A 25340-nucleotide genomic window follows, 5' to 3' on the forward strand; every position below is an offset into this window, starting at 1 on the left:
TATACCCCACACTGGGCCGGTAATCCGGCAACTTCGGAACGAGCGCGGATCCCGAGTTTCGCATCCTGACACTTCGTCATCGACTGTCGGCTCAAAATTCAGACTTCGGTAGCACAAGATGAGGGGGTGTAATGATTGTACAATGTTAATTTCGTGTTGTACAGAGATCTCGTTACTACGCTCTGTGTCAAGATTCGCCCTTCATGACTCAAGTTTGCCCAGCAACCAGCAGCTGGCCAGAACTTGACCAAGGAAGAGAGGCGCGTGCACCCAGCGCGTTTCGGTCGTCGGAGCTCTGTTCGAATCACGTCAGCCCCAAGGTCGGACTATCTGTCCGAAGGTGAGCGAGCACTCACGAGCCAAAAGAGAAGTGGGCCTGCGCTCCAATGAGGAAGAGGACGATGCCCCACAGGCGGTTAGGGCTGCGCTTATACCCAGCCTTGGTCGAGGGAGGAGAGAAGGTTGCATAGACCCAGAGGCCGGCCAGGAAGATGGCGATTTCGGTGAAGAAAGTTGCGGTAGGATGGTCAAACAAGCCGGCACCTAGCGCTGTATCATCGCCCGGAGTGATTTTGACGTCTAGAAGTCCATGTCAGAATCCGAGAGTGTTGAGAAGCTCAACTGGTTGTACCTGAACGATGAGAAGGCCATTCCAGAAGGAAATGGCTAGCGGACGCTGCGACAATAGCGGCTTGATCTTTCCAGGTGACGGGGGCGTTGGTAGATCTCTTGTAGAGGACGGCGAGGATGACACCTGTAGCGAAATTGAGTGAGAGCTCCTTGAGAGAGTCGGCCGGCGATACGCACCAGCGACCGTCATTCCGAGCAACGAATGGCTGTAAGGATATTCGTTGGAGTACGGGAAGCATCCACGTCTCTGGAGGCTGGGGTCGAGATTGAAGGTCTCAATGCCGGAGAATTGGAGGATGAAGAAGACGACGTCTGGGAGTGCCCCTGCAAGAGTCAAGACAGAGAGGGGAACTACAGACGCGAACGGCTTTGCAGCCAAGCCTAGCAAAAGTGCATGAGTAGCCTGCTTCAAAATCCATCCCGCACCAATGCTGCTCAAGGCGTACCCGAGGCGTAGTGAGCGATCCACATTGTTGCGTTAGTAGAGGAAGATGACACGGAGGTTAACGTTCAAAAGTGACCCTACTAGCGAGGAGGACTATATATATACTTGCCTCAGTTCAGTCCCACAACCGGCTCAACTATGACGACATAGAGAGACAGCGGGACATAGTGGATGTCATGAGGAATGGAGCAGGCTGGAGAGGCCCGTGGTTATTTGGAGCGCGAGCAAGAAAGTCCGAGACTGGATTTAGCGCAACTCTCTCATATATCGACAGCACTAGTAGTGCTCGGACTCGACCTCATCGAACGAGACTATTCAGTAAGTAGGTTGATTTGAAGGCATTGGTACCACGTCCATATACGGAAGGAGCGCGGTGACCCCGCGACGGCCGGCGCCTCTCTGATCGCGACTCCGGCATCCAGCCTCCTTCGTCCAATTATCCAATCTGCGCTCTGTACGCACCCTGATATACTCATCCTCGGAGATTCTGCGTACATCTTCAACCACTGGTTGGTGAAATTGTCTCCTGGTAGCCGACCCTTTCTTGCGATCCTGCTCACTGTTGTCCCGCTGAGCAGCGGCAAGAGTCAACATGTTCACCTCACCAGCAATCAAAGCCTTGCCGGACCTGTCTCTAGACCTGTCTGACGCGACTGACTGGCAAGCAGGCCTGCTGAGGACCGTCCGGCACCATTTGGACATCACTGCGGTTGCGACTGAACCCCTCTCCGGCCTTTTCGCAGTTGGTACGTGAACCAATCCTCCCGATTAGGGCGCAATCAATTCTCTAAGATCGTAAACCAAGGCACTGCACGCGGGCGCATACATTTGTACGGCTCGCCTGGCGTGGAGTGTACGGTCGACATTTCTGACCCTGCGGGACTTCGCGTCAAGTTCTTGCAATCCGCGTCATCTGTATTTAAGTTACTCTGCATCGGTACGAGCGCAATCCAGAGTCTTGCACATTGCGCGTCGATGCGAGCTCATCTGTGCAGATGAGCACGATCGGCTCTTCGTATGGGACCTCGCAAACCTGGGTCGGCCAAAATTGCAGAAGATAGCTGCCTTTGGTCAACCAGTGCAGTATGAACAACCCCTCGTCTAGAAACTACTTTTGACAGCAATCCGTTGCAGTGCGATCACCACTTCTCCATCGCACACTCATGTTCGTCACTGATTCTCTACACCACCGACTCATCTACTGAGTGTAGCTCCGCAGGCGTTCATCGCACTGGCGAACGGAGAGGTCAAGACATACGATCTACTCTGCCTCCGGATATCCCAATACGTGATACCAAATGTATGGAAGGTCTACGAGGAGAGATCTCTTGCTGGAGGGCCATTGTCCGGGTCACCTACGTCGTGAGTCGAACACTATGCACTCATCTATTGGATAATTCAAATGGGTCCGTTCAACAGGGACATGATCATAGATATTGTGATTCACCCTCGAGACCTGAACCTACTGTTCGTGGCATATGAGGGTACGTGATCGCCATCACCTGATCCGTACTATGCTTATAAAGAGGTCGCAGGCGGTATCATTGTAGCCGACCTAGTGCGTCCCTGTGATGCCCGAGGTGACATCATCTACTCACGTGGGCTATACAGAGAGAGCAGAAGCCTGTCAGGACTTTCGAGCTGACACTGTCTCCTGGAGCACCAGGTGGAACAGGCTATCACTCCAAGGTCAGCGATCCTGACTTACAGAGAGCATCGAGACGATGAGCTCACAACGCACCCGTTAGGACATCCTCCTACCCCGTCGTTCTCAGGTTACGGCCTTGGCCATCCATCCATCTGGCCATCTTCTCGCCGTGGGCTATGCCGACGGGACGATTGGCTTCTGGTCTCTTGAGGATGAAGACAAGCCTCTACTCCTGCGAAGCATCGACAGTCCAGATACAGAGGACCTAAGCTTGGTCGACACCGCCGTCCTCGAGTCCGTTATGTCTGCTGCTAACCAGCATCCGCCGGAGCCTCCTCGTGAACCCATTTTCAAGCTTGCCTGGAGCGGCTTCCCTAACTCATCCGACCCTCGCGGAGGCGATACAGTCCTCACTGTTCTTGGCGGTTCGACGATCGACGCTACTCCTGGTGTGACCACTTTGCTTCTGCATCCCCTGCAGCCTCCAGCGCCTCCCACAGCAGCCTCACCTAAAGCCCAAAGCTTCACCCAAGGGTTGCATCCCGACGTGCGCGCCGCAATGTGCGACTCGCTCAGAGTGAAGAATGCGCATACATACAATGCTTCGGGACCGGTCCAAGATTTCCTCCTGTTCCCTCGCTTGACACCGCACTTTTCTGGGACCTATGATCCTAGTGCGATCCTGCTTGTGTCTGACAGCGACGCTCCGGAAGCGCGTGTATGTGAAGCGTTCGATTTCCCGCCACCTGAGTTCGTCGAGTCCGGGCCTCCTGAGACCCCCTCTGAACTCAAGGACGACCCCACCCAAGGATACCCCGAAGATGGGACTGAGCCAGACTATGGCTTGGCGAAGGAACTGGCCAAGACGCTTCAGTCGATGTCATTATCGGACGATCCTTGGCCAGCAAGGCTGCCTCCGTACCTCTGGAGCGCCATCGGAGAGTATCTTGTCAAGGTTGACAAGCACGCGTACGAGACCCTCGTACGTGACAAGCATGGGTCTATCGAGGGTGAGGTCCCGTTCCCGATGCGTGGCGGAATGGCGTGGTCGGAGGATGCCGACGGTCTTATGAAGTATACCAAGGTTTGTATCGTTACTTCCCGCTTATCCCCTTGGTCTCATTGACCGAACTGCGCCCAGCAACAACCCCATAGGATCTTGATATCGCGTCTTCGGGACCTCTCGATCCGCTTCTCGGATGTGAGCTCCCAGCTTCTCGTCAGTAACGGTCAAGATACCCCTCTCGCGTCGAGTCTCCCTTCGCCCATCCCGCCCCTCACCATCGAGCTCGCCCCCATTCTCATCGACCGCTCTCTCGGCCTGTCAGCAGCCACTGACTATGACCTCCGCTCGAACAAAGACCGCGTGGATGCCGTCTATTTTGCACCCGAATCCCTTGAGTGTGCCACAATTCTCCGGAGCCAGGCAGTCGTCCTGCATAGACTAGACATTCCCGCGGACGACACGACCTTTACTCAGAAGATACTCGAGGACGAAGAGCTGGTTTCATTGTCACATCTTCGTGTCCGCAAAGGGTTGCGCTATCGCCCGGTGTTTGCTGTGCGACCGGATGCCAGGCGCGGGCCGGTGACCGCTTGTGCGCTCTCGGACGTCGGTGTGTCTCGCAAGTTTCGCGATCGGCCGCATAGATGTTGACCGCGTCTATCACATAAAGGGTTCCTCGCCGTCGCATACACCTCTGGGCAGCTGCTCATCATCGATCTGCGGGGACCGCGCGTGATCCTCCGGAGCGACTCGCACGCCCATGGCGGCGGAAGCTTCCTGCAGCGACACGCAGAGCATGAGCCCATTCTGTCGCTCACTTGGACGTGCTGTGCCTTGGATACTGGTCAGTCGTAAAAATCTGTCCCACATACACACACATGAACTCATTTTTACCTAGACCCCGAGGTCCGCATCCGCCTCATCGGCACTGCGGCCTCTGGCCAGACGTCTATCTACACCCTGGAGCATAAGGCGCCAAGCACTTGGATAGTAGAGCACCCACCGGCGGTCGTCGAAGGTTCCGCACGTCCAGTATCTGGAGGTTCGGTCGTCCTCGATGCAAAGTCGGGCGCGAGACGTCCCGCCAATCGTACTGGGTTGGCCTCCGTCCTCCAGAAGGACGAGGCTTTTGGTGCGGATCCGTCTCCGAAATACATTTGGGTCTGCGCAGGTGCGAAGAGCGTACGGACCCTGCTCGACGTCAATGGGGAGCGTATTGCAAAGGTGGAGTGGGGAAGCAAGGTCGGGACGATCGAGCACGTCGAGGTTGTAGGTCGACTCGGTAAGCCGTTCTTACGCATTACCAAGATTTACTGGCTCAGTGGTTGTCGGAACCCCGTAGATTCGTGTGCTTTGGTCGCATACACAAGCCGCGGTCAAGGGCTAATTTACTCTCTGCCACACCTAGAACTTATCCACACGCTCGAGCTGCAGACATCCGCGTTGACAGAGTAAGTCCTGCCTGAGAGCACTTGCCTAATGCTCCCGATACTCAGGTCCGCGTCTCCAGGCCTCCGAGTACTGACGACACTGGCGACTACATTACCCATACCGCATTCCCGGTCCCTGCCGGGTCGTCCTTCCGTCCGCTCCTCACCACCGAGATCCGCACACTCTTCAACTCCAGGCGCGCAGCTCCGTATGAGCTGCCCCTCGTCGACCTCACCCGAGGCCGAGGCTCGGTACCCGCTCAGCCCCAGCCCGTCTCACTCGGGCCACCGTCCGTCATGAGTTCTGTGCTGGGGTACATCGGCTCTCTGACGGTCGCGAGTGCCGGCGACCAGATCGATGCTCTATGTATGTTCCACATTGTGAACGCACATATAGTATGGCGATGACTGACCACGAACACCGTCCGCCAGTGGCCGGGCCTGATAGGCCCATCCCTAAGCCTCACAGCAAGCTAGCGGAACGCCCTCGTGCGAACAGTCCGGAGGCCGGGTCTACTAGCCCTGCTCAGACATCAGTCTCCGCAAAGGCGTCAGAGATGTCGAGTGGTGTGGGTGATCTTTACAATCGCCTAGGTACTGCGCTCCAGGAAAGAGGGTGAGTTCTTCCAGTCGATCCGTCTTTGTATCGTAGGTAATTTAACAATGTATATGCTAGTGAGATGCTTGGGGATCTCCAGCAGAGTCTGGACTCGTTGGAGCAAGGAAGCAAGAACATGGTAGCCCAAGTACGTCGCTCAGTGCCCCATGCGGCCGCGTCCCGTGCTAAACAGCATTATCATGATAGGCTAAAAACCTAGCAGCGCAACAAACTGCGAAGCGATGGTTCGGTTTCTGACACGAGCGCAGTTGCATGTCGACATTTCTCGAATATCGACTCGTTGTACGAATATCCGCGTACGTATGTCACGTCATCACTTCTGTACTCTAATATACTGACCTCATTCTACAAGTACAGGCATTGTCACAATCTATCACAACCCTAGTGAAGTGTCACTTCGCATGCGCTTGCCAGATACTACTTCGGTATTTCCTTGGAGGTGAACATGTTAGTGATGTTCACAGTGAGCTTCTTGCGGTGCTCGTTGAGCATGCCCAGGAACCCGTCTTCGCTGCTCGACGTCTTGCGGTGGTCCCACTCCTCCGTGTGGCGCACCACCTTGTGCTGCTCGTTCGTCTCGAGCGTGAGGAGGGAGTTGACCCTCTGCCATGGCGCATACAGTCACGTTAGTCGCCTAGAAGACTACGAGCAGGGATGAACACCCACCTTAGTAGCAGAAGACGATTCGGGCTTGCGGTAGTAGTCGACGTCCTGGTCGATGAGGATCGTGCTCTTCGGCACGGAAGGCGGGTTCTCAAGCACGCGGAACTTCGGGAGCTCCGCGCGTGGGAAGAGCTGAATGTTCTTGTGAGCAACGTGCCTCAGACACGGCTGTATGCGCACCTGTACCAGGCCAATGAACTGTTGGCGGATGCTATCCACGCCGTTTGCGATACCGACCGGGTCGTGGAACTTCGCATCCTTAGTGTAGATGTCGAAGGTGCTCTGCATTGCGAGTCAGTCTGATCCAACAGTAGCGGTCAAGCTGCAGAGTGTGGACAAATACCTCTTGGGGCTTGCACGAGTACAGCTAACGGTGTGCATGACAGTCGTCAGCGTTAATTGTCAAAAAGTCAGGGAGACTTTCTCTACCTCCTTGATGCCCTGGACGATGCGCTGCTCATGCGGCTCCGGAGACCTCTCCTTGAGATTCCTGCTCTCTTCCGGGGTGAGTCCCGCGGCGTTCTTCGCTTCGGTGCTGGCCATGGATATGCTGCGAGGTACAGAAACTGTCGAGGTGCGAGTCGCTAGTGATTTATATGCGACGAGACTGAAGTGTTGAGGTCGAGGACGAAGAGCGAGCATGTCCGTGTGTGGGGCAACTACGTAGGTATATATGGAATCCCAAGTAGTAGGGCCATTGGGGCAAACAGTGTTAGTTGAAGCCACGCATGCGTACGCTCGTCTCCTGCTGAGATCGAGTGCCAGATGACGCAATGACGCAGGGCATCGGGCACACGCGTCACTGCGTGGTCACTGATGGTACCAGTTACCACGATTCACCGCGACGCGTCCAACACAGGTCAGGTGGTCGCGATGCCCATCCGCGCGTTGCGCCCGTCGCGCTGCAGACCACCTCACCTGTTCACGTGCATTTGCATTTCTGTTGGGCACGCCCGAGGAGTCTGACCATAACGAATATGATATTTCTCCCTGCTGTCAGGTCCGATATTCAAAGTACAACGAAATTCCTGAGTGATACATATGACGGAACGCTACCGGTACAATGCCCTAGCCGTACGCAATTGGGGTCGTGGGTAGATAATGTACGAGATCGATGGAGACAACAACAGATCTACTACTCCCCGAGGCTATTTATCGTCAGTCTACCTGGTCACCCCAACCTCCAGGTATATCATAGTCGCTGCCTCGGCGTGTCGGCGAGGACGGCTGGCCGCCGCTAGCCGTCCTCGTCGCTGTGGGTCGATTCTGGCTCCTTCCGGCGTTGTTGCTTGAGCTGCTGCTCGAACCATGCTCGTTCTGAGGTGCGTTATTCTGAGGCGCGCCAGAGAAGAGACCGAACACGTTCTGCAGGATTCCACTGCCGCCTCCGGAGGAACCATTGTTACCGGATGAACCGGGAGATGACGAACTATCAGACCGGCTTGACCCGGCGGGCGGGGGTCCTGGCGGATGTGAGCTTGGCTGGGGGACGAGTTGATACCTGCGTGATGTTCGTTAGATACTTTGAGGGTATCATACGTGGATGAAGACCTTACCTGCAAACTGGACAGGTACCGCTGTTCTTCAACCAAGGAAGGATGCAAGGCTCGTGGAATGGATGCGAGCAAGGGAGCGTGATAACAACTAGCTCGTCTGGATCTTCCGTCTCGACCTTGAACTGCTCTTTACATACTGCGCAGTCTTTCTCCAAGAGCGGCGCTGATAGGCCGAGGTCAGACTGCGATTGGCCCACTCTAGCGACGAAGACGACGCACATCCTTCTTCGAGAACCTCTCGAGGCAACTTCCCTATCACCTCTTCAGTTGCCGGAACGGGCTGGTGTGAATTACTGTTCTCCATGATCTGGGTAATGATCTGATCAAGGGCTTCAAGATAAGTCAGATCGTGGAATCATGCAAGCTGGTTCGATCGGAAACGCTACCTTCTTGATTAAAGACATAGTCTCCCCATCGCCCATTCTCTGGACCACCACCACCTGGGATCCCGCCAGGGAACATACCGCCCAGTAGCTCAGAAAATGGGTCGGCCCCACGGCCAGGTCCCATAAGTGCAAGGAGATATTGTGCGAGCATAGGGCCCGTAATGTTGGGTCGGTCCTGCTGGGTCCCGTCGGAGGGTCGGGGTGGTGCGAATCTGCACCATGTATATCAGCCGTGTGCAAAAGTACTAGAGCAGAAGGAACCTTACTGAGACAGTCTAGGAATATCGTCATTGCTCCCACCCCCCGGTGGCCCGCCAAGGATGACTGTTCGTCGGCTCCCCGGGAGACTAGAGCGCTCTATCCGGATAGTGAAGCTGTTGTTCCGACCCTGCGAGAAAGTAAAGATGATGTCCGGATATGGGGTAGGTGATGGTCGGTGGACGAACCGTTGTAAACGTCTGTGGCGCATTGGGAGAGCGTGGCCGGTCGCCAGACATTCTGCGATTTTCTGGACTTGTTGAGCGAGCGCGCGGGCTCCCAGAGGGCGCGGGAACTGGAGGTGAAGGATTGGGACCCCGCAGTATCGACCGGAGTCCCGCTGCGCCACGGTCGTCTTTGAGATAGGACTTGCTTGGCAGAGTGAGGAGAACTCACCCAGGAATACGTCCATCTCTCCAGGTAGCGGTCCATCTTCCCAGTTCGCTGCATCGGCCACTGCGAAGTCGCGGGGGTCGTCGGTTGGGTTCTCTATCTGCACGCATCTCCGCTCTATGTGCGTTCATATACGCGATAGAGAGTACGTACCCGCTCAACGAACGTTCCGTTGCATGATGCGCAATGTGGATCTGGCACCTGGCGGGGTGGTCAAAAGAGCGGGAGGGGGCCAAGTTCCGGGGAACGCACCATCAGAGGCCGCATCTCTGCATGGCACTGTGTCAATCCACTTAGCAGTATGTTCTGAAGGAGTCAGCAGGGTATACTTGCCTCATGACAGTACCACATCGGCTCTCTAGTAGACATAGCGGACGGTCAGAGAGGGTAAGGAGGAAGAGTGGGTGAGGGAGGCAGGTTGGGCTGAGGTAGCCAAGCGAGTACGACTGGGAGGAATGACGTCGAGGCGCTGCAAACGCAATCGCGATCATTCGGCCGGAGACGCGGGCCACCGCCCACGGTCTCAGCCACCGAAGACAAATGGAGACAAACAACGCGTACACGAACACGTCGTGCGACTGCCTAGCTGTAGCGCCCACGTCAATCGAACTTTGTACGCCGGCGGCTGTTTTCTGAACCACGACTCGCGCACGCCGCGTCCGTCGCGTCCCTGTTTTGTCTTCTTCTCCGCCTCCCCTCTCCCCTTCCTCATCATCCGCTCTACGAGCTCCTCAGTGCTCGCGATGACTCACTATCATGAGGTCGACTACGACTATGACGACGAAGGCGGGTTGATAGACCCTGCCTGGCTCCTCGCCATCTGCTTTGGTCTCGGAATCTGGCTTGTCATAAACCGATACCAGTCTCTTCTCAACCGCGCCATCTTCTTCAGAATCCCGCCCCCACCCGTATGTGTTTCCAGATGCATACAGCCTATCGCTCGCGTTATTGACATGCGCGCGCATATTTATTCGATTAGCAAATCAAAGAAACATGGACAGCGCAGAAGCTGCCCGAGCCCGGCCTCGAGGCTCATCTCAACACTGACGGCCTTCTCCCCGCGATACCCCTAGAAGGCCGGAAGTATATCACAGCTTACGACCCTGCGACCGCGTACCACCTCGATACCGTCCTCGCTGACACCCCGACCGAGATCACAAAGAAGATCGCGGATGCGTACGAGGCACAAAAGGAGTGGGCGAATACCTCGTTCCATGACCGCAGGCGCGTCATGCGTAGCTTGAAGAAGTGGCTTGTGGATAATCAGGAGACATGCGCGAAGGTCGCGTGCCGGGATACCGGAAAGACCAGTACGTTTGTGCTTGTCACGCCTCTCGCGATCGCACCTCACCAGACAGCCGTCACTTCTAGTGTTGGACGCCGCTCTTGGAGAGATAATCACGACGTGCTCAAAACTTGACTGGCTCATCAATCATGGCGAACGCGCCCTCGCTCCGCAGAAGAGGTACAACAACCTAATCATGTTCTACAAGTCCTCGTACGTACATTACGAGCCTCTGGGTGTTGTCTCTGCTATCGTTTCCTGGAATTATCGTGAGCTTATACTTCCTAGTATGACTAACCGCAGTGGTTGACTATGCTTTGACGTCACAAATTAGCTCTACACAATGCCTGGTCGCCGATCATTGCTGCACTCTTCGCCGGAAACAGTATTGTTCTGAAGTGCTCTGAGCACGTCATCTGGTCGACAACATGGTTCGTGAAGGCTATCCAGGAGTGCTTGAAGGCTTGCGGGCACGACGAGCAACTCGTGCAGGTACGCATGCTGCCATATATCCCTTGGGATGGGAGTTGACGTGCAGGATTAGCTCGTCTGCTGCTACCCTGAGGACGCTGAGGCACTGACCAAGTCCCCGTTCATTCGTCATATCACTTTCATTGGCTCCGAGCGTGTGGGACGTATCGTTGCTCAGGCGGCAACAGAGTACCTCACTCCTGTTACCCTTGAGCTTGGTGGAAAGGACCCAGCTATCATTCTCCCCTCAACTGACCTGGAGAAGCATCTCCCCCTACTTATGCGCGGCGTATAGTACGTGTTTCATCTGGTATCACCGCGCGTCTCCTGCTAATACCGCCTACCAGCCAAAACGCGGGTCAGAATTGCATCGGGATTGAGCGCATCCTTGTCCACGAGTCTCAATATGAGGACCTCTTCATCCTCTTCACTGAGCGTGCTGACAAGCTCCGCCCTGGCCACTCACTTAAAAGCCCAGGAGATGGTGTTGCACCCGTCGCGGACGTCGGCGCTATGATATCTGGTGAACGATTCCCCGGTCTTCAACATGCCATCCAGGAAGCTGTCGATCAGGGTGCGACCTTGACTGTGGGCGGCGAGCCCTGGCTGCACCCATACCTTGAGAGAGGCTCATACTTCAAACCTACGGTGCTGGGAGACGTCAATCCCGATGCTCCCATCGCACAGTCTGAACGTGAGTCGTTTGCGATGCAGGAGTGCAGAAGCACAGAGACTTACCCTTCTGTCCAGTGTTTGCGCCCATTGGGTTGATCATCAAGTACGAGACGGTCGAGCAGGCGATCGAGATTGCCAACGGCACGCGATACGGCCTTGGCGCGAGCGTCTTCGGTCCCGTCAAGGATGAGTGCCTCAAAGTGGCGAAGCGCCTTCAGTGCGGTATGGTTGCCATCAACGACTTCGGCGTATTCTATGTAAGTGATACCCTTGATTTCGACACTTCGGATCGGCTGACTGACGTATATTTGATCTGACAGCTCAAGTGCGTATCGCGGACGCACATCACTGAGTGACTGCGGGCTGACACAGACATCCGCAGCCAAGATCTGCCCTTCGGGGGTACGAAGTACAGCGGCTATGGGCGGTTCGGTACGTCACCAGGACCGTGATGGATAGGAAATAGCAGCCACTGATATTGTGTGATGCATACAGGGGGCCCCGAGGGTCTGCGCGCGCTCACGAACACCAAGGCGATTGTGTACGACCGGTGGGGATGGGCGATCCAAACGACGATCCCGGCGGTCCTCGACTACCCCGTGCGGTCCGTCACCCAGAGCTGGTACGTGTCTCGCTGACCCGCTGTCGACTGCGTATGTGTGGGCGAGGTGAGCTTATGTGTATCGCCGTTGCAGGGACTTCATCAGCGGTCTGGTCGCATTCCTGTACGCGGATGGGTGGCGTCAGAGGATAGACGCACTCACGAAACTGATCCGTGCATCTGGGAGGTGATTGAGGTTGGCCGTAGCAGGCGGCGACGGCTCGCTCAACGTGACCAATGTCGTCGGATATTTGGGGGACCGGCTGCAGGGCTGGTGCAGTGATTTGGTTGTGCAAATGTACTTGACGATCTAATAACGACTCGGATGCCTTCGGACAACGTATGGGCTCGATGTGGCCTGGGCTGTTGTGGCGAATGTTCGCTGCGACCATAAGAGACACCTGTGAAAGATGTCATCCGGGGTACGTTATTAGAGAATTCGAGCATAGCTGCGAAGGACAGAATTAGCACGCTACCATGTGTCTGCCGAACGAGTGCCGGTGTTGTGATCCATATCGGGGTTGCTCCATGCGGTATCTTCGTGGTACCCGCACTGTTCCCCAGCAAGCACAACACCCGTGACAACTCTACTCTATTCCGCCGCTGCATGGACCAATAGCCCCCACGAACGTTCTCATGTGCAAACGTTGCAAGCCCTGTCAAGCGTCTCCAGCTTCGATGCCTTCTTGCCGTCACCGAGGCTGCGCTCGCATTCACGAAAATCCCTACGGTGCCGAGCTGATATCGATGGTTGTCCCGTCCTCGACGAAGGGTCCACATGCGCACATGTGATGCTCCAAACCACGCTGGACGACCATCGACGACAACGCCAGAGATACTTCGGGTGGCGTCTGAACTGTTGTTGATCAGACTTGTGCTGCAGCTACTTATCGTGCCTCGTCTCCCCGTCCGCGGCGTTCGAATTCCCCCAGTCGCGCGCAACGACGCACATGGTACCGAACGCTCGCGTGGGGCGTATCGCTGTCCCATCCGCAGGGAGCCATGTTGGCGCAGTCCCCGGTATCTGTCCAGTTGCTTGCCCGTGCGTATCTCGCCAGGGCGATAGGGTTCCCTCGCGAAGACCGAAGACGCGAACCCTCGCCTTCGATGGCCGGTTGACAATGAACTGCGACAGGACACTGCCGCGCCGGATCCTTGCATAATGTTTTGCCGTTTTGGAGTGGGAGCGTAGGTTCCATATGCATATGGACATATGGTTGTATGACATGCATCTATAAAAGAATCCTGCGCCCGTCACCGTGTCGCCGAGCTCCCTCCACGTCCCTAGCCCTACGCTTGTTCATCCGCTGCCCGCCCAGCTCTAGTCCTAGTTCGTTATGCTCGCTGCTACTCTGGCTTTGGGTGTCGCCCTTGCGGGCACGGCCGTCGCTGGGCCCTCCCCCTTCACTTCCGTGGGCCCCCTGGACCTCTTCAAACGGATCAGCTCTGGCTGCTCGACGAGCGGGCCCGCGTCTTGCCACAACACCACGAAGCAGACCGACCTCTGCTGCTTCGAGTCCCCTGGAGTGCGTGCTGCGGATGCCGCGGAACAATGACGTTAAAGAGTTGACTGGGTGCGCTTCGTGTAGGGTTTACTCCTCCAGACCCAGTTCTGGGACACCAACCCCTCTACTGGCCCGGCTAACTCCTGGACCATCCACGGTACGTCACGAACGTTGCTGGAGCGACGGTACTTCGCAAGCTAAGTATACGCCTCATGTAGGCCTCTGGCCTGACAAGTCAGTTGCTGCGAATTTACGTTCCCGGACGCTGAGAGTTGACCTTGTACTGCAGCTGTGATGGTACCTTTTCCGAGAACTGCGACTCGTCGCGCGACTACACCGACATTGCGGGCCTCCTGACTGACCAGGGCGCGAGCGACACACTCTCGTACATGCAGGAGTTCTGGGTCGACATCAATGGGCAGAACGAGCAGTTCTGGGAGGTGAGCTTCCGTTTCAAGTTAACTCATGCGTAGGATCGGCGAGCAACGTCCTAAACCTTATGCTTGTCCATGTTATTCTAAGCACGAGTGGAGCACGCACGGAACCTGCTATAGCACCCTCAAGCCCTCCTGCTTGCCCTCTGGCAGCCCCAAGGGTGCTGAGGCTGTCGCATTCTTCCAGATTGTCGTGAAGCTCTTCAAGACGCTCCCCACATATGACTGGCTCTCTGCAGCGGGCATTACCCCCTCCTCCAGCAAGACTTTCACGCTCTCCACTCTCACAAGCGCGCTGAAGGACGCGTCGGGTGTCACCCCCGCACTGAACTGCGACGGGAGCAACCTGAACTCGATCGAATGGTACTTTAACGTCAAGGGGTCACTCCTCGACGGCACCTTCGTTCCCATTGGTGAGTCGACGCGGACTTTGTCAAACCTAGGGTAGGCGTCTAACGCCGAATATAGATGCTCCTTCGAAAGGCTCTTGCAGCTCCAGCGGCATCAAGTACCCGCCTAAGTCCGGAGCGTCTACCACCATATCCAAGACCTCTACCGCCACGACGCACAAGTCCACCACCACCAAGACCACTACCACCACCACCTCCGGTGGCAGCTCACCCACCGGCAGCCCTCTCCCCAGCAAGGGCACGATCCATGCCTCGTCCACCGGTGGCCTCATCTCGGCCGGCACGTGGTCCACCCAGACCCTCGCCACCTACACCTTCTCCGGCACGACGAGCAGCTTCACGTTGAGCTCCTCCAAGGGCAGCTGCGGCGTCTCGAGCGGCAAGTTCAGCTGCGGGAGCGATGTCAGCGCGTCCACGTTCTCCGCCGTGTCCTCAGGAAGCGACTTGCTCCTCGCCTTCGGCGGCTCGACGGCCTTCTCGGCGGACGACACGCCCAGCGGCTCGACTCAGGAGACCGTCTACACGGGCAGCAGCCACAGCGAGACCTTCACACTCTCGATCGTCTCGTCCTAAGTCGGGTGTTCTGACATTGGATGTCAGGTGTTCTGACATTGGATGACATTGTACGAACAGTGCTAAACTTGTATCACTGCGTGTATCAGGAGAAATGTATACTGTACAGTAGGTGATCATACGACGTGGCTTCGAGGTTATCGGCATTTATGCGTCGGGGAAGGGTGAGACGTGGGGACAGGTGAGAACCCAGGCGTCACATGCATAGTAAGCACGATTCAAGACAAGTAGATCGTATGAACCTAGGGGCTGCAAACCTGTGCCTACTTTGTGATTCGGGAGTGCCCAACTCACGTCACCTTTTCGTCCGTGCCAGATAGCTATATCTAAGAGACACGCAAGGGTAAGGGCAGTTACTTGGCGCGCGACCATACAGTATACGGCAGCTACAGGCCTATATGTATGTATGTCCTTGGAAGAGTCGAAGGCACTGGGCGTGCTCCCGGTCATCACGTTCAAACTACAGTGGTGTCGAAAGACTATGACAGCTCAAGACAGAAGCCCCTTGGCGCGCCGCTGCAGCATCTCGCGCCGAGTACGCATCTTAAACGTCTCGGGAGAGGGCTCCTCCTCGCGGCGCAAAACATCCTCCATCTCGCGCAGCGCGGTGGCGGCGGCCTGCATGGTCTGGAGGTCTGGCATAGGACGCCCAGCGCGCCTCGCCCGTAGACGGCGAGACACTTCCAACCATGGCCTGCCGGCCTTCGGGTTGATTTCGCAGAGATGGCAGGATGGTGGAACCTCCGTTATGCTCCACGAGGGCGCGCACGAGCTGCAGTTCCAAGCTCTTCGAGCGCAAGTGAACCTTCTGAACGAGCGGTGCATAGGACAGGAAGCGTTCCCAGCGGTCAGGCTCGTTCCACAACTGGCTCTTCAGGATCTGCTGTGTAGTATCGATATACAAGACGGCATAGTCAGATCTCGGATGCACAGGCTACGACAGGTCATGTTGAGAACACATACCTCCGATAGATCTGCACTCCTGCCACTACTGGTTGTTTTGGGAGCCAAGAGGGACCACAGCGGTGCGAGGGACGGCGGCGCAGCCCAGAGAAGGCGCAAAGCGGGAGTGGAGAATGCTCGCGACACTCGAACCCACCAAGCCATGTCATTCTCATGAGGGCTGTATAGGTATTCATCCTCCGGCTGTACTTCGTCGTGATCGAGGGAGGTATATATTCCTCGCCGAAGATGCGCCATAGGATGTCGTAGTTCTGTAGAGCTGCACGGGAGGCCGTGGCACCAGTTTTACTCTCGCGTCGTCCTTACGGCTCAATCGGCTCACGACAGCTGAGCACAATGATTCGGCTCGGACACCCAGCTTAATGTGCCAGTGTGCTGAATACCAGGGAGAACGTGGGTGCTAGCGCCCATGCAACGTTTCGGCAAGTCGCCTGCCTATTTCGGCCGCCAACTACCCGACGCGGCGCAGATCGACGTCCTACTACTTAACCATCCATCCCCAGGCCAGATCACCGCCATATATGTATATAACACTGCTGTGCATGTCGTCCCCACACACACCCCACGTTTACCTGACTTCCAGTGGTCCGGAGGCATGGAGCGCGCTTGCTCCGTCGCTACCACTGCTGGACGAGCAACGGAGTTGAGCGGAGGGTCTAGATCTCCGGACAGAGGATGAGTGGACATCGTTGAACGTCACCACAGTACAGGATCTTCACGGTGAAAAGCAACGTGCGTACTTCGCGTCCCACTTTTGTGTGCGAACACCCACTCAGCCCGTTCCGAAAGCAGGCATAACGCGCGATGGTCACCTCCTTCCCGCGTCATCCCCTGTCTAACCGCGCGCAATGCTCGTCACGACCTTTTCTATGACGCAGGGAGATTTCTGGGCTGGAGGGTACTTAAGCTGGGGATGGTACGTCGAGAACGCCAGAAACTCCTCTGCCATCCACGTATCAGCACATCACCACCACCACTCTCAAAGTCTTCCCCAGCCGTTCAGTCAGTATGCCATCCCAATCGGAAGCTAAGGCACAGAACGTACGTTAAAAATACTATGGTGCAGGCTTATTCTGGTCCTCGTCGCTCACGCTGTATTGTCGCCCAGGTTGCGCGTGGTCACAAGGCAGCGATCAGGTCTGTGTCGGCTTCGGTGCATAAGCTTTACGACCTTGACACGACCTTGTACATTCAGCAACCCGAACGTCTCGGAGGAGGCTAAGGAACACTCCCGCCAAGTCCTCGAGGATATCGAGGGAACCAGCGACCGCGACGCCTTCGTGGCGAGCACCGGGACGGAGAAACATTCCAACTATGACTCTGACCGTGCTGCTAAGACGGCCGGCGACGTACGTGTTGCAAATTGTCAGGAGATCCTCTGCTCAGCCTCGTTTGTAGTAAATGTCACCGCGATGCACGGAATCCAGGAAACTGCAACGACGAAGTAGAGAAGTAGAAGCTGTGAAGATTGTATCCGGACGAATCATGTCGCGCCATATGTTGTAGTCGCAAGCTATTATGTACGTCCGCCATGTGCGATAGGCTGTATGCGTGCGATGTGCGACATTATCGGAGTTGTCGCCGAACCTTCCTGGTATGTTTAGGTACACGGATTGAATGTCTAAGGGGTCAGTCGTTGAAATGCCGCCACACGGTGCTAATAGTTGCCTGGATTGGAACATTGCAGCCAATAGCTCTATGCGCACGAAGCGTAACCGCGGCCCTGTCCTCCTTCTCACTGAAACCTCTCAGATCGGGATCATAGCTGTACGTTGTATATGGAGCTTCGTCGGCGAGTCGTTGCGTCTCCGCTCGTGTGGATGGACGTAAGAGACAAAATCATCGTCGTCCCGCCGCAGCGGACTGATTGCGGTAGTTTGTTTGGCAACGCCAATCTACCCGGTATGCAGGACACGTTGATATCTAGTCATAAACCTAGCCGTTCTTCTGAGATAGGCTTAGTGCCCCGGACGACTGCTCCGAGACGTTGCATGACATCTGGACTTATCGGACTCATCGACGTCATCCTCTGACTGTAGCCAGATTTGATTTGTAGATGTCATCCTGTGTTTTCCATCAAAGAATGTATAGGTCATAATGGACAGTCTTACGCATACACAGTTCCATGTTGTCATTCTACACGACATATAGTGTGTGGCCATGTTGGGAACGCTATGCGAAGCTTCCCACTCGGAAGCTCTGTTTGCGTGACTAGTCAGGATCGTCCGAGAGGTTGGGTGATCCGTCGTGCTGGTTTACGTCTCAGAGAACAGGTGAGCTAAAGCTCGGACTCGCGGAACGGTTATCGGACAGCGGAAAGTTTGAAACTAGGTGCGTTTGCGTAATTGGGCTATGGGCGTTAGGCTACCGGGGTCGACTTCGCGAACGCTTGCCACCTTCCAAGCGATGCTCTGCAGGGGGGATTGACAGGGGCGGTTCCAGGTTTGGCGGTATGCTCGTCCGAGGCTCGTAAGAAAGCCACGAGGATGTGAGGAAGAGGCCCTGGAAATGCACGGCGACTAACAAAGACGCAGAGGCCCAGCACCATGGGGTGCGGAGGCGTGAAGTGGGGCCCCCCTGCGATGCGCGATAGAAGGCGGAGGCGTCGGGCAGATGGCGAGGGTTTGCGTGCAGAAACTCGGGGCGATGAGCAAAAGAGGCAGCCCAGAGGGCGCCAGGCGCGGGATGCGTTTCGAATGGGGGACTGATAATGATGTGATAAGCGGTGGTGCAGGGATGCCGAACGTCACTCGCGTCGGCGCCGCGCGAAGCTAGTGCATCTGACTCCCTGGTGCCGGGTCCTTGGGGAGATTGCGGCGCGCTCGTCGACACCGATACGCCGGCGCTGCGACGTGCACTGTGCTGGATGCAGCGAGCACGCCTGGTCGGGCAGCGGGCGGCGAGCGGCGAGCGGCGAGCAGACGGCCGGCGGCGAGGAAGGCAGGCGACGTGCCCTGGATGGGTAGCAGTCCGTCGACGCGTGACGTCATGGCCACAATGTCTTCAGATTTGGAGAGACGCCCAGGACGAGAGACGAGGAAAAAGCACGAGGCCCGCGAACAAACAGCACATCCTCCCAACTTTCTCTCGTCCCATCTCCATCTATAAAACCCGCCAAGGTCAGTCCCTTGATTCCCCTCATCCGCCGCCTGCATCAGCGCGCCCACACTACACAGAACCTCTCCTCTCCGTACCTATCGCCGATACCCCCTTGTTCTCCTCGTCGTCCTCTTCCTGCGCGGGCACCATGTCTACCGATAGCTACTTCCCCCCTACGCCCCCCGTCGATGTCTCTGCTGACGACCAACTTTCCGACCTCAAGATGAGCCAGAGCCTCGAACCCAACGGCGCCGCTCCGCCAGCCAACGCCACCACTGGCACCAAGGATGCCCCCAACCGCATGTCGCTCAAGCTCTCCCATCTGCCGAGCAGGCAGAAGATCAAGCCTGTGTACCCCCGTTCCCCGTCCGCGGTATGTTCTTTCACCTTCCCCTGCGCGTCTTCAACCCGCATATATGCGCCATATATGACTGACATAATCTCCTAGATTGACCCCAACAACCCGCCATGGCCCGCCTACCGTGGCTACCACGAGTGAGTACGCCCAGGAAGGCAGAAACGAACGTCACACTCAACATTTTTCTTTTCCCCTTGCAGGTACTCGTTTGCCTACGCGACCATGGGCCAGCGTCTGCCCACCATCTTGGGTAAGGGAATCGAAGACGTCGTCCTCACTCTCAACCAGGAGTACGACGAGGAACGCATCGTCGACCTCGTGAAGTGCATCGAGCGCATGGATGCTCTCAAGCAAGAGCTGCAGGGTCAGGCCAAGCTCCGCCCCATCATCGACGATGGCGAGGCCGACGTCGCTCTCTGGAACAAGCTCATTGCAAAGTACTTCCAAGGTGAGGATGCATACTCTTGCTTGACCCCTTTCAATTGTTCGCTATGACGACACGACGTGTCTGGTGGACTATTCCCACGCTGTGCTATCCGTATCACCGGGTGTAGTCTTACCTGTTTTGGACTTCCGTTACTCTTCGTGTCGACTCTACTATGATCCCTAGGAACGATGCTGATAATGTGAATGTTTACAGGCAAGACGTTCATGAACGCACCTTGGCTCTTTGCCGAGGCGTACAAGTACCGTCGTCTGCAGGAGAGCTTCAGTGTCAGCAAACACTGGAAGAACTACGATGTCTTCTTCCGCCAAAAGGTTTCTTATCCTCATACCAGTGGTATGCCCGCTCGTATACTGACGGGTGTTCACAGTGCGATACCTTCTCACGCTCGAGCGAGGCGGTCTTCGAACTCTCGATGCGTTTTGCCGAGCCGTTCACTCTAAGGCCGAACTTGAGTCCTGAAGAACAGCTCGAGGCTGAGCGTTTGATGTTCCTAGAGCTCACCCAAAGTACGTCAATAGACACAAGCACCAAGCTTTATACTGACTTCACGTACAAGTCTGTCTTTGGGGTAACTCAACCGACCTCTCGCTCTTAATCAACATGACCGAGGATCAGATCAAGTCGCTCCAGTCCACCGGTGGTGACCATCTCGCTGCGACTGAGAAGAACATCCTCGGAAACCACATGAAGCGTCTCTGGGAGACTGTCGTTAACTTGCGTGCGAGCACCGGTGGACGCATCGACTTCGTTCTCGACAACGCCGGTTTCGAGTTGTACTGTGACTGTGTCTACGGTACGTTTCCGTCAGCGCAGATATTGTGCACGAGATCTGACCACATGTGCAGCCGACTTCCTCATCCAAAGCGGCCTTGCCAAGGAGGTTCGCTTCCACGGAAAGCGTTACCCCTGGTTCGTGTCCGACGTGACTAAGAAGGACTGGGATTGGCTCTTGAATTCGATGGTCTACGGCCACCTGTTCCCCAAGGCAAGCCAGGAAGAGATTGACAGTCTGCGCCGTCTCGGCATGCGCTGGAAGGTATGCATAAATGCTTCTATGTCCAGCCCCGCTCGAAGGTGCTGACGTCTTGGGGTTCGTGTAGCAATACGAGAAGGAGGGCAAATGGGTGTACGAGCAACATCCCTTCTGGTGCACGGGTTACACCTTCTGGGAGCTCCACAATGAGGCCCCTGATCTGTTCCTCCACCTCTCGCGCTCCGACCTCGTGTTCTTCAAGGGCGACCTGAACCACCGCAAGCTCACCTACGACTGTGCTGCGCCCCCGTCAACCGACTTCGAGATCGCCATTGGACCCATGGCGTCCGCGGCCGGTGCGCCAAGGATTTGCAGTCTCCGCACCATCAAGAGCGATGTCGTCGTCGGCTTCGGTCCCGACGGGGATGAGCTCGCTGAGAAGCTTGACAAGGAGGAGCCGGGTTGGAAGATCTCCGGCAAATACGTACGTGCTCTCTTTGCTTTCATGTGTGCCTGTAGAAGTCCTAATCATACGGATGTTGACAGGCTGTCGTCCTCCTGTCCGAGGGTCGTCCCGGCGAGAAGGTCATGTTCACGTAAGGCGATCTCCCAGGCAGCCGAGCTGTTACCTTTCGCCAGGACTGTGTACGATATCAGATTTCTTGTAGCGATGTTGCATCTTCTCCGGCAGGCCTCGTCATCTTCAACTCGTCGCGTCTTCCATGTACGACCTCATTCCCTGTATCTTACACCTTTCCTCTTTCTTCCGTGTAGGCTGTAGTAGTCCCAATATGACATGTAGAACCAATGATAGAATCGCCATACTTCACGTCAGTTTCTCCGGCCTCGAATGTGAGATGATCGCATGCATACAGCGAGCCTTGTAAGGGTGAATCGGAAAATAGATGCGAGTACATTACTTTTACATGCAGTAGTCCAGGACCTCGAGTAGATTCCCGAGATTGAAGACGCAGGAAACACCTTCCGACTTGGATCTCAAGCGGACACAGCAATGGCTCTGTCGATGTCCATCGGGTGGCTGTCGAGGTCCTCATCGTCGTCGCCGAGTTCGCCGAACATGCCGTCGTCCATCTCCGACAGGAGGTGCTCAACAACGTAGCTGTCTTGCAACAGCTTCTCCATGCGCGTGAGATGGCGTTCAGTGTACGGGATGAGCGCGTCGATGAGCTCCTTGAGCGCGGTCGCCCCACGGCCCTCGACGGAAATTGAGACCGCAGCCGTGCTCTCCGAGTCGAGAGCAGGCACAGTAGTGGCGGCGTTGAATGCTGCCTCCGCGTCGAAGGCGCGGGAGAGGTCGTCGGCGGGACGCAGCTTGACGATCGCGTGCAGGACGCGCTGCGCGACGACGCTTGTCCTGGCGTGCGCGTTCCAGTCACGGACGTAGCGGAGGAGGCGTGCGAGGTCCGTGAATGGGAGCGTGCGAAGAACTTCGTCGACGGCGGCGTGGCCGGTGATGGAGGATGGTGACGCGTCCTCGGCAGACGGGAGCGCAGCAAAGAGAGAATGGAGGCGGCCGGGCTGGGCCATGCCGAGCGCGAGGAGGATCGCGTTGCGGTAATCGTGGAGGGCGAGGTAGTTAGCTAAGTCTTGCTCCCTGTAAGCGGACAAAATGAACAGCGTTCTGCGGTGGGATGTGGGGTGGGTGCGAGAGGTGGGCTTACTTCTCGACGAGCTGTGCTCGTTGCGTCTCCTTTTCGAGCTGCTCTTCCTCAGTGCAGTCTTGCCAGAACGTAACGACGGAATCTGCCGCACCCGAAACGATGGTTGACTCATCGCTGCTGACCGCAAGAGCCCAGACCTATGGGTGGGATGGAGTTTAGACCGAGGCTAGTCTTCGACGAGAAAACCAACGCTAACCTTGTCTTCGTGGTTGTCCATAGTTGCCGCGCAAGTCTCGTCCCGCACGTTCCACAGCTTGACGAGTCCGTCACTCGCACTGCTGACGATTTGCATTCCTGCATTGATGAAATCGACGCGCAAGACAGAATTCGTGTGGCCCTCGAACGTCTTGACGCATGTGAAGTCGTCTAAATTCCACAACTTGACTGTCTTGTCTCCACTGCCCGTCGCGAGGACCCGCTCTGCACGGCCGAACCGAACGCACCAGACACCACGCTTGTGGCCCTTGCACGTCCCCAAGAGACGAAGTTCCCCGCGTACGCCAGTGCTAGACGTGACGTATTCGATTTCCCACACCTTCGCAGTGCGATCTTGTGAGCCAGAGACGAGCAGGCGGTCGTTGGGCGCCACGTCTAGTGAGTTGATGTCCTTGTCGTGCGCCTTATGGGTCGTTAAGCTCTTGCACTTGACCATATGCGTCTCCTCGTTTTCCTCGGATGCCGAAGCTGTGAGCGGCACGGACGACAGGTCCCACATCTTGATTGTGCGGTCCTGACTGCCGGTCAACATGAAGCGCAGGTCATCGCCGGCCCCCATCGCGGAGCCAGAAGCAGAGGCTGAGGCGATTGTGTCGCCCAATAGCGCCTTACGGGACATAGCAATCGCGCCCACGCTCTCTGCGTGACCTTCGCATACAGCTACGCAGCGCCACTCGGGAACGGTCTGCCCTGGCGCTTCGTCTACGCGTTGGAGGACAGGCGCCCATATCCGCGCTGAACGGTCCTTGCTGCCGCTCGCCAGCACGCGACCCTGGGCACCGCTGTCCAAACAGAGCACGATTTCCGAATGACCAGAGATGAGGCGGGCGTCAAGCGAGGACGTTGAGTAAACTCGAATCAGGGAGGAGTTCGTTGCGAGCGCTACGTGGGTGTCGGATAGTGACGAAGTGGACGCCTGTACGGGAAGTTGCGGGGATAGGAAGGTGACGTCGATGATCTCGTCGTTGAACCCGATTAGTTGACGGCTTAGCGTTTGGGTGGAAAGTGAGTGAAAGAGAATATTCTGGTCCGCGTGTACGGAGACGACTGTTGACGCAGACGGAACGTAACTGTGGGTTCTCGTGAGCGGCTGTGCGCATATAGCTACCGAAAGTACTCACACGGCGTCTACGATTTGTCGCTGTTCTTCCTGATCCTGACTGGGGTCATCATGCTCCTGGCCTAGTGTAAAGAGCACGCTGCCATCGCGCGCATCCCACACTCTGACCAAGCCCTTCTCACCTCCGGTGTAGAATCGGAGCTTCTCAGGACCAGATGGCGCACCCGCAAGGTCCTCGTCCGGGTGCAGCAAGCCGACCGCCTCAACGCGCTCAAACACGGGGATGGTTTTGTGAAGGACCGGAGAGAACTCAGTCTCCTTGCCCTTGCCTTTGCTGCTCTTCTTCACTGGAGCTGGAGACGCCTTTGACGAGATGTCCCATATGAGCACCACAGAGTCTCGGCCTCCGCTGACCAGCCACTTCCCGTCCGGAGAGACGTCCAATCCACGCGGAACCGACACATGACCCTCTAGAACTGCTTTGGGCTTTGAACCTCCGCTCGCGCGTGACGCTGCCGCTGAGAGGTCAAAGATACGGATCCGGGTGTCCACGGATGCTGTAATAAGCTGCATCTTTTGCTCCCGGACCACGGAGGACGGGTCGAAGGGATAGTTGAACGCGAGCGCGCTGACCACACCTCCATGGCCTTTGAATAGGTGCGTCACATACCCGCGCAGAATGTCCCATACCTTCACAACACCGTCGGCCGAACCAGATGCGAGGTAGGTAGACGTGGGATCTGATCGGCATACATGTACTGGCGCATCGTGAGCGCGGGCGACCACCCGGATAGGCTTGATGGCTTTGGTCTGTGGGCCGAATGATGATGGAATTTCATAAATTCGGAGTGACAGCGAAGACGTGAATAGCAGAAGATGCGAAGAGGACGGCGTAACGCATAGAGACGTGATGGATTCCGTGTCCTGGACAGTGCAACTCGCGCTGAGCGATCACTGCAACGAGATATAATTCAGTCTAACTCACCCCGGCAAAGCGACATATTTCCACACCAGCCTTAACATCCGTCAGCAAAGCGTCCTCGCCCACGCAGGTGACCAGCCTCGTTCCATCCGGGGTGACTGCTACGGGCCCGGCCGTGTGCAGCGGCGCGATAACGCGGCCTTTTTTGTAACTGTATGCGCGGCAAAAACATCGTCAACGTGTGTCCAAGAGCTACATGACGCGAACATACGCAGTCCGAAGCTTGGGACGGGAGGCAGAGTCCATGGGCGGCGGAGGACTGGTGCGGAGGGCCGGAAGAGAAGCAGGGGCCAATGGCCGGAGGCGCCTGCAACATTTTCGAGAGGGTGTTTGGTCTTGTTGGCCAACGGCCCCAACCCTACTCCTTCCGGCGCCAATCAGTCTTCTGATCGTGTTCCGTGGCGGGAGGGTGAGAACAGAACGAGTGCACACACTCCGACGCCTGCTTCTCGCTTGATGGAGGCAACCACGATGCACGGAGGGCTTTACGGAAGCGCAACGTACTCGGATGTTCTTTGTTTGACACTCTTGCCGTTGTCAGCGGGAGAACCGCGCGGAGTTGTCTGGTCTT

At 56.5% G+C, this 25340-nt stretch overlaps 9 protein-coding genes across 9 annotated transcripts; 5 read left to right on the top strand and 4 right to left on the bottom strand.

The window, feature by feature from the left end:
• Positions 1–201: 201 nt before the first annotated feature.
• On the bottom strand, positions 202–1101 carry DICSQDRAFT_47628 (uncharacterized protein; the record flags this gene model as incomplete). The annotated part of the gene is made up of 5 exons (XM_007359847.1): positions 202–295; positions 357–579; positions 632–754; positions 808–1011; positions 1077–1101. The coding sequence occupies 5 exons, from the start codon at positions 1099–1101 to the stop codon at positions 202–204; spliced, it is 669 nt and encodes a 222-aa protein (XP_007359909.1).
• Positions 1102–1693: 592 nt separating this feature from the next.
• On the top strand, positions 1694–6279 carry DICSQDRAFT_96278 (uncharacterized protein). The gene is made up of 18 exons (XM_007360506.1): positions 1694–1821; positions 1881–2012; positions 2071–2158; positions 2210–2240; positions 2295–2437; positions 2495–2559; positions 2611–2633; positions 2687–2764; positions 2824–3807; positions 3865–4339; positions 4400–4573; positions 4628–5011; positions 5072–5180; positions 5240–5526; positions 5592–5775; positions 5836–5905; positions 5965–6074; positions 6136–6279. The coding sequence occupies exons 6-17, from the start codon at positions 2499–2501 to the stop codon at positions 6013–6015; spliced, it is 2880 nt and encodes a 959-aa protein (XP_007360568.1). The 5' UTR covers positions 1694–1821; positions 1881–2012; positions 2071–2158; positions 2210–2240; positions 2295–2437; positions 2495–2498; the 3' UTR covers positions 6016–6074; positions 6136–6279.
• Positions 6280–7419: 1140 nt separating this feature from the next.
• DICSQDRAFT_76588 (uncharacterized protein) lies at positions 7420–9445 on the bottom strand. The gene is made up of 10 exons (XM_007360507.1): positions 9368–9445; positions 9287–9313; positions 9188–9235; positions 9038–9134; positions 8830–8981; positions 8650–8771; positions 8384–8595; positions 8217–8327; positions 7998–8160; positions 7420–7942 (listed from the first exon to the last, which is right to left on the bottom strand). The coding sequence occupies exons 1-10, from the start codon at positions 9401–9403 to the stop codon at positions 7600–7602; spliced, it is 1311 nt and encodes a 436-aa protein (XP_007360569.1). The 5' UTR covers positions 9404–9445; the 3' UTR covers positions 7420–7599.
• A 332-nt stretch (positions 9446–9777) lies between these two features.
• On the top strand, positions 9778–12401 carry DICSQDRAFT_96282 (meiotic sister-chromatid recombination aldehyde dehydrogenase; the record flags this gene model as incomplete). The annotated part of the gene is made up of 11 exons (XM_007360508.1): positions 9778–9942; positions 10014–10344; positions 10406–10588; positions 10654–10811; positions 10864–11084; positions 11138–11484; positions 11541–11722; positions 11786–11790; positions 11848–11897; positions 11961–12087; positions 12161–12401. The coding sequence occupies 11 exons, from the start codon at positions 9778–9780 to the stop codon at positions 12255–12257; spliced, it is 1866 nt and encodes a 621-aa protein (XP_007360570.1). The 3' UTR covers positions 12258–12401.
• A 334-nt stretch (positions 12402–12735) lies between these two features.
• Positions 12736–15035, top strand: DICSQDRAFT_158683 (ribonuclease T2). Its single transcript, XM_007360509.1, has 6 exons — positions 12736–13592; positions 13656–13728; positions 13790–13805; positions 13861–14011; positions 14094–14418; positions 14474–15035. Exons 1-6 carry the CDS (start codon positions 13404–13406, stop codon positions 14986–14988), a joined length of 1269 nt encoding a protein of 422 aa, XP_007360571.1. The 5' UTR covers positions 12736–13403; the 3' UTR covers positions 14989–15035.
• Positions 15036–15336: 301 nt separating this feature from the next.
• Positions 15337–16310, bottom strand: DICSQDRAFT_176831 (uncharacterized protein). The gene is made up of 2 exons (XM_007360510.1): positions 15952–16310; positions 15337–15871 (listed from the first exon to the last, which is right to left on the bottom strand). Exons 1-2 carry the CDS (start codon positions 16186–16188, stop codon positions 15533–15535), a joined length of 576 nt encoding a protein of 191 aa, XP_007360572.1. The 5' UTR covers positions 16189–16310; the 3' UTR covers positions 15337–15532.
• Positions 16311–16959: 649 nt separating this feature from the next.
• On the top strand, positions 16960–17399 carry DICSQDRAFT_164984 (uncharacterized protein; the record flags this gene model as incomplete). Its single annotated transcript, XM_007360511.1, has 3 exons — positions 16960–16992; positions 17060–17088; positions 17147–17399. 3 exons carry the CDS (start codon positions 16960–16962, stop codon positions 17397–17399), a joined length of 315 nt encoding a protein of 104 aa, XP_007360573.1.
• Positions 17400–19318: 1919 nt separating this feature from the next.
• DICSQDRAFT_76597 (uncharacterized protein) lies at positions 19319–21659 on the top strand. The gene is made up of 9 exons (XM_007360512.1): positions 19319–19423; positions 19499–19545; positions 19609–19856; positions 20049–20167; positions 20224–20362; positions 20413–20649; positions 20702–20892; positions 20957–21313; positions 21376–21659. The coding sequence occupies exons 1-9, from the start codon at positions 19352–19354 to the stop codon at positions 21427–21429; spliced, it is 1464 nt and encodes a 487-aa protein (XP_007360574.1). The 5' UTR covers positions 19319–19351; the 3' UTR covers positions 21430–21659.
• Positions 21660–21718: 59 nt separating this feature from the next.
• Positions 21719–25037, bottom strand: DICSQDRAFT_158686 (WD40 repeat-like protein). Its single transcript, XM_007360513.1, has 6 exons — positions 24981–25037; positions 24773–24920; positions 23849–24711; positions 22708–23797; positions 22512–22648; positions 21719–22444 (listed from the first exon to the last, which is right to left on the bottom strand). The coding sequence occupies exons 1-6, from the start codon at positions 25013–25015 to the stop codon at positions 21826–21828; spliced, it is 2892 nt and encodes a 963-aa protein (XP_007360575.1). The 5' UTR covers positions 25016–25037; the 3' UTR covers positions 21719–21825.
• Positions 25038–25340: the final 303 nt, after the last annotated feature.

The sequence above is a fragment of the Dichomitus squalens genome (genome assembly GCF_000275845.1).
Source record: "Dichomitus squalens LYAD-421 SS1 unplaced genomic scaffold DICSQscaffold_1, whole genome shotgun sequence".
Lineage (NCBI taxonomy): Eukaryota > Fungi > Basidiomycota > Agaricomycetes > Polyporales > Polyporaceae > Dichomitus > Dichomitus squalens.